Here is a 13,954-nt window from a genome sequence, read left to right on the forward strand (position 1 = left end):
GCACCTGGAGGAAACTAACACACACACGGGGAGAACGTGCAGACTTCGCACACACAGTGACCCAGCAGGGAATTGAACCTGGGACCCTGTAGCTGTGAAGCCACAGTGCTAGCCACGTGTGCTACTGTGCTGCCCTGAAGGTTCCTCTGAAGATGCATCCTGTGAATTCTTTGTGACTTACCCGCCCAAATAAAATAATTCATTAACTTGTTCACGCTACCAAAGAATGATTTAGCAAGGAAAACAGGGAGGCAGGGGAACAGAACCATGGCAGAATATTCATTTTAATCGTTTGGACTCCCCACCAATAGTGGAAGGCTATCCCACCTCTGCAAATCAGACCTTACCCTGCTCACCAGACTTGTATAGTTTAACTTATGAAATATAGGCCAATGGAGGCCACTCGGATACCCAAATACCAGAAACTACCTCTCGCAAGGCGAAAAGGCACCCCTAAATTGGCTCCCCTCCCCAGGTGATTAACCGGGAAATATTCACTTATAGCCCGAAATGGAGCTAAAGCTCCTCAGTAGTTTCATTATCTCAACCTTAGCGGAGACTGGGTACATAACATATCACAGCAGGTCTTCAGCATATAGCGACACCTTATTCTCCACCCCCCCACCATAACTTATCCCCCTCCATCACCCTGAAGAACCGAGTGCTATAGCTAAAGGCTCTATCGGCAAGGCGAACAGGAGCAGCGACAATGGGCACTGCTGTCTTGTACACCTACTCAGTGGAAAACACCAAGCTCAACGCGTTAGTGTGTACACTAGCCGTAGGGGCCCTTAACAATAGCCACACCCATGAAATGAACTTCTGCCTAAATCCAAATCTCCCCAGCACCTCAGAGGTATTCCCACTCCACCCTGTCAAATGCTTTCTCCACATCCATAGGTATAATCACCTCTGGCTCAGGGAATGGAGAAGGGGAGAGGGCATTCAAAATCCTCTGTGTATTTGCCAACAGTTGCCACCCTTTTGAATTGTGTATTGCTAACGAGGCAGGCCCCCCCCCCCCCCCCCCCAATCAGGGAAAAGAAAAAGACGCCGTTGCCCAGCCAGAGGATAAACTATTCCTTGTATCCCATCAATCATGCCATAAATCTTCAAAAATTCCTCATAGCCCCAATAAACAGAAGAAAAACTTCATCCACAAAATACCAACAATTATATACAGACTTTCCCCAACACCCACCCAGCGTGCGACAGCCAAGAAAACAAAACAAAAAACGCCCATACAACACATTCCATTCAGTTAGACCCAAGTCCATGCTTGTTAATAAAGTCGTCCGTCTCCTCCGATGTCTTGAATAGATACAGAAGTAGCAAGCCAGCCATGGTGCTTACAAAACAATATGCCAATTATTCACAACAGCTGCATAAATAAATCTTCTTTGTTACCCCTGCCAGCTAAGTACATAAATCAATTGCTTACTTGAGTGTTAGAATATATAGAATACACAAGTAACTAGCTGTAACTAGAAGTTAAATTACCTTTTCTACATTAAAGCAGCAAGACCCAGATAATAAGCAGGCTTGGGATGACAAATGGCAAGTAACATTGGCAACACACAACTACTAGGCAACGATCATCTCCAACAAGACGGAATCTAATTATCAACCCATGACAAGGTGATTTTATTTTTGCCGTAATGTTATTAAAACCTGGGTTAAGATGCATACAAACAGTTTGACTGCTAGAGCTGTGATTAAGATGTCATAAAAGTTAGGTCATCATTGGCTGGTAGGTGAAGTGCTCTGCTAATAGATCTGGAGAACCATTTACTTGCTTAGATAGCTAGGTAATGGAATATTGTTACTCTTAAAGTACTGCTCGGGTGTAGAGGGGTATTGTGTTTGGTCCTGGCTAAACAAGGGACAGCTTGTAAGAAGAGACAAAGAATGCCTTATGCTTTTTGGGTACAGATGATGTATTAATGGGAGGAACCAGGTTTGTCTGAAAAGGTAGTTTGTCCAAGAACTCTCATCTGAACAAAGGTGTTTCAGTTTGGTCCTGAAAGGTTCTCTCTCCAAATATTTTGCACAGAGAAAAGTAAAAACCTGGTTGTTAACTATATTCAGGAGTCGTATTTGAAATACATTGGTTTGCTTAATTGGAGTATAGTGGCAGGTTTAGGAAGTTAGTTAAAAGTTCTCTTTTACTCAAGAGCTGATGCAACGGTTAACTGTAAAGCTATTTTTTTGTTACGAATGTGGTTTAAATAAAATTTTCTTTTAACATAAAAGATACCTATGAGTCAGTGTTATCACGCCTATGGTGCAGTAACATTTCCTCTCAGTTTTACAAATTGAATTCTCGTCTGAGATCCCAACAACATTCATTAGCATTACCATAATGCAATCTCCCACTATCAACATCCTGGGGGTTACCATTGACCAGAAACTGAATCAGACTACCCATATAAATATAGTGGCTACAAGAAGTTAGAGGCTAGGAATCCTGCAGCAAGTAACCCACCTACTCTAAACGCCTGTCCAATATCTGCAAGGCAAAAGAGTGTGTTGGAATACTCTCCACTTGCCTGAATGAATGCAGCTCCAACAACACTGAAGATGCTGAAAACCCACCCAGGACAAAGCAGCCTGCTTGACTGACACCCCATCCACTGGTGGGTGCCTGGAACGTGCTGCCAGAGGATGTGGTGGAAGCATGCACATTAGCAACATTTAAGAGACATACGGATTGGTACATGAATAGGGGGAAAATAGAGGCCCAAGTACGGGGAGACGTTTTATTTTTAGTTGGGGCATCATGATCGGCACAGGCTTGGAGGGCCGAAGGGCCTGTTCCTGTGCTGTACTTTTCTTTATATATTATCTTTGTATAGTCACTCTCTACACCCCAGAAGCAAAGCAACAGCAGTGTGTACCAACTAAAAGGTGTACTGCAGGAACTCACTAAGGTTCCTCAGACAGCACCATCTAAACTCATGACCATTACCATCTAGAAGGACAAGGGCACACGTGGAAACACCACCACCCAGATGTTCCCCTCAGAGCCACTCACCATCTGGACTTGGAAATGTATCGCTATTCCTTCAGTGTCACTGGGTCAAAATCCTGAAACACCCTCCCTAACAGTACTGTGAATGTATCCAAACCACCTGGTCTGCAGTGGTTCAAGGAGGCAGCTCAACACCACCTTCTCAAGGGCAATTAGGAATGGCCAATAAATACTGGCCTAGCCAGTGTTGCACACATCTCATAAATGAAATTTTACAAATTGCATGAGTGCAAATGTTATATCTGCAATGGCAAGACATACATATTATTGTCATATTAATTACATTTAATTTTGTATAATTTAATAGTTATACAATGTTTTTTTGTCTGAAATCTGTAACAATTGCACTTTACTAAATGCAAGCCCAATTTACATTAGTCTATATTCCTTGCTATCATTGCACATTCAATTTGTATTGTTTGATGTTACTGATTATTGTGCATATCTACATACAATGTAACCATCCTATCTTTCAGAAATAAGTCATGACATTCTAGACATCCCTGATATTTATTCAGTTACTCCTTTCATGCTGGTAATTGAAAAAAAAAAAAATTTTTTTGCTTTTGATTTTGCACCAATTCAGTCCTCAAAAGGCAGGGACATCTGGCAAAATTAGCTGACACAGGAACAGTTGATCTGATGGCATTTCAGGCACACAGCGAGGCTGGTTTATTTCTTTGAATCGGCTTATTTAGGGGACAGATCAGACAGAGGTTGTGTAGGCTGGGACATGTTTGGTGGGGTGGCGGGGATCTGGTGCAGGCGGAGGGGGTTGAATGAAAATCGCTTATTGTCACAAGTAGGCTTCAATGAAGTTACTGTGAAAAGCCCCTAATCGCCACATTCTGGAGCCTGTACGGGAATTGAACCGTGCTGCTGGCCTGCCTTGGTCTGCTTTAAAAGCCAGCTATTTAGCCCAGTTAAACCAGGTTGCTGGGGTAGAAGGCAAATTCAGGGCTGGTGAGCTGGGAAACGATGGCTAAGCTCTATAAATAATTATTTTAAATATAGGAGAGAAATGGGCAGATCAGCGTAAAGTTAGCACTGCTGCCTCATGGTGCTGAGGACCTGGGTTTGATCCTGGCCTGGGTCACTGACCATGTGAAGTTTCCACATTCTCCCTGTATCTGTGTGCGTCCCACCCCCACAAACCCAAAGATGGGCAGGGTAGGTGAATTGGTCACACTAAATTGCCCCTTAATTGGAATAAAAACGAATCTTGAGTGCTGTTGGAGCTGCACTCATCCAGGCAAATGGAGAGTATTCCATTACACTCTTAACTTGTGTCTTGTAGATGGTGGACAGGCTTTTGGGGGATTTTTGGCGGGGGGGGGGGGGGGGGGGGGGGGGGGGGGGGCATCCAGGAGGTGGTCCATGTCCATGGTCACAAATCACAAAGCTAGAACAGGGTTCAAAAATGCCATTTATATTGCCCTGAGTTTAGGAGATTGAAAGATAATCCAATCTACATCCTTTGAAATGATAAAGGGATTCAAAGGGTAGACAGAAAATCTTTGATGGAAGGATCCAGAACCAGGGGACATAATCATAACATTAGAGCAGGCATTTAGGAGTAAAATCAGGAAGCATCTTTTGACTCAATGGGTAATGAAAATCTAGAACATTCCTTAGAATTGATAAGATGAAATTCCACATTGTTAACTCGTATTAGTTGAACTTGTCCAAGGTCGCCATGTGATTGCACTGACCAAATCAAAGCAGAGTTAGACAACAGCACAAAATCGAGCAGCGTTGGGCAAGTCAACAGTTGACATCAAAATCTCCATGAAATAGGGTGGCACGTGGCGCAGTGGTTAGCACTGGGGCTACAGTGCTGAGGACCCGAGTTTGAATCCCGGCCCTGGGTCACTGTCCGTGTGGAGTTTGCGCATTCTCACCGTGTCTGCGTGGGTTTCACCCCCACAACCAAAGATGTGCAGGTTAGGTTGATTGGCCATGCTAAATTGTCCCTTAATTGGGAAACAAAAATAACTGGGTACTCTAAATTGTGAAACACAAGATGAATCTCTTGGAACAGTTCAACAAACAGGCATTTGGAAGGTGAAACATGTAATGGTGAAAAGTGGAGCAAGGAACGTGTCACTGCTATGGTCTGTGCCAACATGGATAGCACCAAGAAACTGCCGCTTCTTGTAAAAGTCCAAGAAGTCACATTGTTTTGCGAATATCAAGACATAGCACATGCAACATGAGGTTAACAAAACCACCTGAACGACCTCCAGCATTTTTGATATGTGGATCAGCAAAGAGGAGAAAACGTATCAGCAAAAGGAAAGGAAGATTATCAATTATTTCAGACAACTATCCTACACACCCTGACCATCGCTGGCCTCAAGTGTCAAGCTGATGATATTTTTACCTCTCAACACCATGTCTAAGCTTCAGCCAGTGGTTCGGGGTGATTAGGAACCTGAAAAGACACTACTGAAGGCAGCTGATCTTTCAGATTATTGAGGCCATTGACAAGAGTATAATCCAATATTTTAAGAGGCCCTGTTCATAATGAAGGCAATGTCAATGATGTTGGCAGAAGGCACAATTGGCAACTGTTTCCACCAAGTTGGGTTTGGGTTACAACTGCATGAATGTTCAGAATGAAGGAGGGCGAAGACAAACAAGCCAATGACAAGGCACTCCTAGCTTGTCTGCGGGAAGCTGGCATGGGAATTCCAGCAGAGATAACCATGGAAACTTGTGCGGTGGATAATGCTGTATGCCAGAATTGACTTGATGCACTAGATGCAGTACATTCTTCAACTGAGGTGCCAGATGACTCGGAAGAGTCCAATGAATACCCAGCCTGTGCCCCTAGCTGATGTCACAAAGGCCGTAGAGATGCTCTGGGATTTCACATTGCAGCACGAAAGCATGTTCGATTGCATTGACACCATGGTCGACTGCTTTGCACATGTCCAACGACAGCACACTAAATGGATAAAGATGATGGAAAACCTGGAACAGTTCAACAAACAGGCATTCGGAAGGTGAAACATGTAATGGTGGAAAGTGGAGCAAGGAAAGTGTCACTGCTCTGGTCTGCACCAACATGGATATCACAAAAAAACTGCCGCTATGGAGCCTTTCCAAAGATAACTCCCGACAGTTTGCGATGTAAAACTCTGGCCTTTTACAAGGTCAACCATTGTAATATGTGAATAAATTGAATAACTTTTCCACAAATTTACTGCTTTACTGTGTTTTCATTTGGCATTTGTGTCTGCTGCTTTTGATATTGACCATGTTCGTAGGCATATCAGGTTACAGAGAGATTACTTAATTTGGGAATGGTGCCTCCTCGGCTATCACAAAGCTCCACTGCATTCCAATTTTGGAGTGGATCCGCTGGGATTCGACTCTGGGATTTTACTGTACTACGTCTTATACATAAAATTTAGAAAGCCTGCTAGATCTTAAGGTTTATGTGATGATATGGTAGATTAAGGTTTTTCAGTGCATCTCTAAACGAGGGCTAGCAAATCAGTACATAGGAATTTCATGTCCTTATCTTGCGATAAAAATGCCCTTCAGTCAGTGGGATTACCTGTTGAATGGGACTTTGAGCTTGGAATAATATTCTACGGCCTAAAAGTTCTGCGAAGATGCACCCTACGGACCAGATATCGATGGCATTAGTGTAATGATGACTACCCATCAGGATCTCTGGTGCTCGATAATATTGAGTGACAACTTCCTGGGTCATGTGACGGGACTCATCAAGTTCTTCTACTCTGGCAAGACCAAAGTCACAAATCTGGAAGAAAACAAAATGGTTTGAAATGTCAGCAATAAATTTCTTAAATCTGCCACCTCGAAGCAAAAATGGTTAAAATACTTACTTCCTATATGAGTAGTGCTCATCAAACTTAAAGAGGATTAAAAAATAGCAACTGACCTCACAATGCAACAAACTTTGCATTTTTAGGTCAAAGATATTACATCTAAAAAACAAAATTACTCTGTACTTTTAAGGAACTTGCTGATGAGCAACAAAGGTGACCAAAATAATACTTTATAGGTTACAAAGTAATGGCACATCCATTTAAAACAATCTACAGGTAAAAGAAAATGGTTAAGAGTTACTGATATAGGAATCAACATTTTTGCAGAATATATTGCAAACATTACATTATTATTGAACTTCAGGTGAGCAAAATTGAAACGCACATTCAGGAGACTTTTGTATTCATTCATGTGATGTGAGCTTTACTGGCAAGGTCAGTATTGTTTGCTCATCCCTCAGCCATGGGTGGTGACATGCTGACATTTTACTTCACTGACTCAGCTGGCAAAGAGCTACATAGTCCCAAAAGATCCCAAGTACAATGCTTCATCAGTACTGATTGGATTATCTTAAATAAGTTGGATTATCTTAAGGAAGTAGCATTATAAATATTTTTCCCACCCTTTGGGCAGAGAGAAAATTGGAAGCCAGGCTTCCCACTGTTGATTGCCATGCCTTAAAGATGTATTTGTGTTAGGCAAAAAGAGAATCAGGTTCAGCAAGGTTGAGATGCTTCCTATAGATGAGCAGCCCACCAATACTCATTGCTTATGTGCACCCATCAGGAATGTTCAAATGGACAAGATAAGAGGGAATGCTGATGGAACAATGTTGCCTTGCTTCAGAACAGAGGAGCAAAATTAATAGAAAATTAAATTTTGCATTGTAATTTAGCTCAACTGCACCATATTTGGTTTTCCATCCTCAAGATAATTTAAGGTCTTTACTATATATATTTAAATACAAGTCGGATTTTCAAAAAATTGCAATGGAAGCTGAAACTCACTTTGTTGCACTATAACTGCACTCTAAATTGATCATGCAGCGAGTGTAGTAAGTTCATGGTATTTGAACTTTTTTTTAACCAAATATGTACTAGAGCAACAAGCTGCAGAGAATAAAGTGGCATCACTTCAGAATAGGAAGTGATATATTCCTTCTCAAAAGGAAGAGGAAGAGCCATTTCATGCTATTCTAGGTCACAAAGACGTTTCCTTTGTGTCAGACTACGCGCCATGAGAGAATCATTGGGAGTGGAGGTAGGAAAAGAGCAAAAAAAAACAACGTGGTTACGAGTCCAATATAGTGAATCTAATGAGTAGCCAAAAGGTAGAACTTCTTTAAAAAAGTCACTTATCATTGGCTAGCAGCATTATCATTAATTCAGGACCTAAATTTTAAGAACATAAAACTTTCAGAATGGGGAAGTACACTAAAACAAAATAAGGAAATATTTATTATTGTAAAAATGATTAACTATATCTATATATTATACTCCTCAATGTGTTTTCTTTCCTGAACCGCATCCAATTACCTCATGATGCCGTGGTCCTTTCTTGCACCAAACTCTTTAAACTTGTGAATCACTTACAAAATACTTGTCTGAAATTTATTTGATATCATTGAAAAATTGAATTCTAAAACAAGTCAAAAGAAATATCTCCAACCTAAATTCCAAATATCCAGACTTGGCTTTGTTGCTCACTGGGTACGCTCTTTAGGGTAATACCTTACATATTAGATAGCTAGAACTGTACACAAACATCAAGGTAAGGTTTGACCAATGCTTTATATAGCAACAATATAATTTCTACTTCATCCCTCTGCTGATGGAATTTAGTAACTTGTTTGCCATTTACTGCAGGTCATGCTGTGCTGATAATTTGTACTTCTCCATTATACTTATCCACTACAACTCCAAGATTGTTCGAACATTTACCTGCTGCTCTTCTGTTCCATTTACATTATTCACTCATTTTGTTTCCAAACTAAATATTCTCTGACTGAATTACATAGGCCATTGATTGAAAGGATGACCAAATATCTCCCAAATCTGGTTACACTGATATTTCCTATAATATTCAATACTCTAATATCTCCTGTGGCATTGCTTAGAGCATACAATGTCTTGCAACTAGCTTTCACAAGACAGTTCATTTACACTCATTAGAAAAGTTCTATCAAAATGGAACGGTTCCCATTGTATTATGCAGTACTTTGTGCATTATGTAACACAATGCATTACTTGCTGCTTTCCTGTGGCATCTCACAAATAATCACAGCCCATGTACAATTTTTGCATGAAGCAGGGTTAGAGTATAATTGGACCCAAGCATGCAGACATATTCAATCCTTTTTTAAGTCATACATTCCCTCATTACTGTACTTGATTTTGTATTATAGGGAAATCACAAGCATTGGAACACATGTTTCGCAGCAGTACAATTTAAGGAGCTGGAAGAGGTAAAACTAAGATTACAATGCCGGAAAGTCGTGATTAGAGTACGACCATTTTACATTGGCAGTTGCATTGAAGTGTGGCAACAGAAGTTTAGTGGAGAAATTGAGAGGTACAACCAAAATATGATAGCACAAGTAAGGTTACATATAGACAGGAACTTGACACAGATGCAATATTTCTTTTTATACATTAAATAAACTAAATGGACATCTTTTAGCAGGTTTATAGGAGTGGCCTCAAAAAACGTCCATTGCTACAGCAGTGCTGCATTTTATTTGTTCTGTTCTGAGGCAATACAATGCAATCAAGTGCTCTTAAGTATTTACATCCTGAAGTTGTTTTCTTTAAGGGAATGTGTTTGGATTGGCAGCTAGTTACAAGTTTGAAACCCATCAAAATAAAGTTTCTTGCCGAGAGGTTAAGACATTATGACTTGTTACTATTTTGTTAATGCATTGAGCCATCTTGTGTAGTTGAGGATTGCTTTAAGAAACAGGATATTCTGTGATACTACTCATTGTGGTCAGTATGATGTACCCTTTCATCCCATATAATGTAATATATTGGGCTACTCAATGTAAAATTGGCATAAGGTGGAGTGGGAACGAAGTAGAGTGAAACTAATGAGGTGGGAGGTTGGAAAATAATCCATTTCATAATTTCCCAGAAGGGCACAAGCAGCTCCAGTATTCTTTAAGCAGTGACCTGGAGTATCAAAACTGCAAGTGGCAGAAGCAAGTTTCCTAGCATTATGTCAATTTTGTATCAAACAGCACCCTCCAGCATGTAAACGGGACAACAGATTAGAAAGACTTGCAGCATGAACTTCACAGTAGATCAGTGTTTATTTTAATATCTTGTTACAAGCATTTTATCAAACCCTGCAAATACTCAGCTGGGCACGCAGCATCTGTGGAGGGAAAAGACAGAGTTAACGCTTCATATCTGTGACCTTCCATCAGAACTGAGGAGTTGAAATATGATTGGTTTTGAGCAAGAGAAAGGATTGGCGGAAGAGGATGGCGAAAGAAGGTCTGTGTTATGGAGGAGTGCAGGAAAGATGCGATGAAAGGACAAAAGATTTTACGGTACAAAAGTCAAAAAGAGCAAGTAAAGAACAGAGGATCTGTCTAGATAAGGTGCGATAAAAACCTAATCTGATGAAAGGTCACCCACCTGAAACATTAACTCTGTTTCTCTCTTCAAAGATGCTGCCTTAACTGCCAAGTATTGCCAGCATTTTCCATACCAGATTCCCAGAATCTGCAGTATTTTGTTTTTATCAAACCCTAACTGAATTGCCGTGAGGATGAAAGCAAAGGTCAAACCCAAGTTAAAGAAATGTACACAATTCGAAAAAGAACTAGCTTGTGTAGATATGATGCAAAGCTGCATACCCTCAAAGCAGAAAAGAATAGCCCATAGCCACATCTATGACTGCTTACGTCCATTATAACAATTCCACCAAATCCCAACTCACGTAAATGAACTGGAAGAAATTGCTGTGAATATATAAAAAACGCAATCTGAGATCTATTTTGCATTAAACATATGTTTAATTTCCAGTAATAGCTGTACAGATGTTTATTTTACTATGTAAAGCAGGTATTTTTCTTAAAATAAAAAACTCATTTCATTGGACATGCGATTAACATAATTTGGTGATTTCAAACACCAAAACCTACTAATTACAAAAGATGTTTTTTTTTAGTAGGGATAAAGGAACAACTACTTTCCAATTGGATTTCATGTAAACTGTGTGGATAGGTGACTTGCAATTAATAAATTATGCTGACCACTATCGCACTTAAAACAAATGAATAGCAATAAAGTTTATTGTAGGTAATTGTGTTGTACATTTGATCTGAAAGCTTAGTCAAGTTTCTAAAACAGATAATTAGGTTCCTCATTTTGGTTCTTTCTGCCATTTACCCATGCTGTTGAATGCGACTGCAGAAATAAACATATTTTATGTACAGAGAAAATAAAACTTACCTATATAGGTCAGAGTTGAAACTGAGGCATGCGCCAGTTGAGTTTAACATTCCACTATCAGTATCAATCCAAACCTTACTAACCAAAAAAAAGTTTGCTTTTTCATCAGAATTTTTCTAAAAGTTACAATGGCTTAATTGATTGACAGAATTGGGTTTAACAAAACGTGGACAGAACCTAGACCCAGATCAATGTTGTAGGTGACACATGCATTATGGATATAATTACCATCTACATTGCTATATGTAAAGATTCTGCCTGGGTGTCACTTAAAAGATAAACTCATGTTTATATAAATGTAATTTATAGTAGAAGAGTCTACAAAAATGGTTGAAAATTTATGTTCAAATAGGGCAACAATGGCAAAATTTACTTAAAGCCGTACACATTTAAATTTTTGATTCCTCTTGGGAAATTATAATCTTTCAGGTTTCTCTCCTCTTTGAGGCAGGTAGCTTCCAGAATCTTCAAGCAATTATTCACAGGTAAGCCTTGGTGTGTGTGTGTGTACGTGCATGTGGTATAACATGGCATGGCCTGATTATGTAAATACATTGGTTGAGCAGAAGCAACAAGGCAACCCGAATTTTGACCTTCTCAAATCAACTGCACTGAAATCAACTTAGATAGGTTATTGGCTAACTCAAGTTTGAGGACCAAGGCTGCGATCTTCCTAGTTGAATGGTTCAGCCAAAGCCACTGAACTATCAGGGAGCTTGTTCCAAGGGTTATTAAAATCAAGCTAACAATTGTTTTAGGAGTTTGCTTTAATTTGTGTTAAATAAATGCCTGTGAGGATAACTTCATGCACAAATCAAGAAAAACACCTTGCTACCAAAAGATGTGAAGTTGCAAAGTTTTGAATCCTGCTGGTCCATAAAATCAAGGACAACTAGTGACGAGAAGCAGCATCTTTTAAAAACAAAGCATTTAGAATCGTTAGGAAAACAAAGGTAGTTTTTAGGAATTTATCTTTGTATTGGTAAACATGAGAATCAGGTATATTTTAAGTGGGTTTAATTTAATGTTTCTGTGCCTGGAAGGATAAAATCTACAGTTAGGTTCATGCTGGACAAAGGTGTTTTGTATGTGTGGGGGTTGTTTAAGTTCCAACTGTGTTTCTATTGTGCTTAGAGAGGGCTGCAGCTTGAAGAATAAATACAAGGCATAAGCATGTGGATGTTGCTTAACAACTGGGGCCTTGTAAGGTAAAGACATTATTAAGTTTGAGCTGAATTTGTGGGCAGTTGGAGACAGGACATTGGTGAGTGAACAGCTCTCAACTCTGTCAGGAAGGAGAAGCTGGACAGGACAAGGGAACTGCAAAGATGCAAGCTGCCTAAGGAACAGGATACACGCCAGATAACTGGGAATTGGAACAGAAATAACATTCAAGACAACTGAAGTTAAAGGAATAAAGGGACATCTGGGGGGACCAATGTTCAGAAGAATTCAAGGAAGAGTAAACAAAGTGTTCTGAGTTAGAGAGACAATTGCAGTAACTAGATTTATAGTGAGACAGCAGGCTACAGAGGTAGATGAAACATTTCATGTCATTTTAATACAGTCTGGGAATTAAGAATTAAAGCAATTGTGAACAGTTTGTACAGCTGTCAAGACAAAGAAATCCTAAAGGTGTTGATGTAAAATCCTAGACTGGATTCACTGTTAAAATTGGACCAGAAGCTTTAAAGGTTATATTTTGAAAATCTGATCTCAATACCAGAATGCAAGTCATTAAGGGAAAGCATACTTCTGAGAGAAGATTTTAAAGTGCGTTTTTGGATGTGACGTTTGGAACCTCACACGTGACAATCATCTGGGGGGATTCCAAGGAGACATCCACAAACATTCACTTTGGAGTTCAGAGTGGAGAGTGTATTTGCCCATAGTTAGCTTGTGTGCTTAAAAGGGACTGTGTTAATGAGGCCATTGTAGATTAAGATGTACTTTGTAATCAGCGTTAATCTTAAAATGTGTGTATTTGTTAAGCTAAGAAGGGAGCAAAGGAGTATGTATAACAATCCACTTTTCATATTTAATAAATATTTTTCCTTGTTAAAACTAATTAGCGGTCCTGTGACTCTGTTCTTCCAAGTTTTATTTAAAAAAGCAAAAGTTATGGTCTTTTGAACTAAGCTTACATTTTGGGATCTTCCCATTCAGTTTTATCAACTGAGATCATAACAGTATTAGCAATGATTCTCTAGAACTTAAAATGGTCATTGTTGTTTTGTGCATAAACTATGCTGCAACATAATGTAAAATTGTGCCTTGCTTGATATTACTGAAAGCTAGTAATACACTATGTGTATTTGGGATGCATTGGAAGGAGCATACGCTTTGTTATATAAACCAGAAACAATACTTATTTACATTACCTCTTACTGGTACACAAATTCAATTATTATAGAAAAATAGACCAAACTAACCTTAAGGACACAGTTGCTGTTCACAAGAAGGTTCCCTGGTTTAATGTCTCTGTGTAATATGCCGGCTGAATGTAGATACTTCAGTCCTAAAATTAAAAGTAATTACATTTTTAAAACAGCTATGTACAACATTGCAGATTTGTCTAATAGTATCCACCCAAAAGCATTTCCAGTGGCGTCTCGCCATAATCGGGTGAATATGTACCCTAATTTATTGGATTTTGCCATAT

At 39.5% G+C, this 13,954-nt stretch overlaps 1 protein-coding gene across 10 annotated transcripts in view; it reads right to left on the bottom strand.

Annotated features, from left to right (window-relative positions):
• nlk2 (nemo-like kinase, type 2) overlaps positions 1 to 13,954 on the bottom strand; it is a 204,689-nt gene that overhangs the window by 36,303 nt on the left and 154,432 nt on the right. For 8 of the 10 annotated variants that reach the window (XM_072469770.1, XM_072469772.1, XM_072469771.1 and 5 more), the window contains exons 5-7: positions 13,725 to 13,810; positions 10,695 to 10,799; positions 6,597 to 6,806 (exon numbers count right to left, since the gene is read on the bottom strand). In XM_072469770.1, coding sequence (XP_072325871.1) covers positions 6,597 to 6,806; positions 10,695 to 10,799; positions 13,725 to 13,810 — 401 coding nt within the window. The remainder of the gene's footprint in view (positions 1 to 6,596; positions 6,807 to 10,694; positions 10,800 to 13,724; positions 13,811 to 13,954) is intronic. The other 2 variants (XM_072469774.1, XM_072469776.1) reach the window with 1 other exon arrangement.

This window comes from Scyliorhinus torazame, chromosome 12, assembly GCF_047496885.1.
Source record: "Scyliorhinus torazame isolate Kashiwa2021f chromosome 12, sScyTor2.1, whole genome shotgun sequence".
NCBI lineage: Eukaryota > Metazoa > Chordata > Chondrichthyes > Carcharhiniformes > Scyliorhinidae > Scyliorhinus > Scyliorhinus torazame.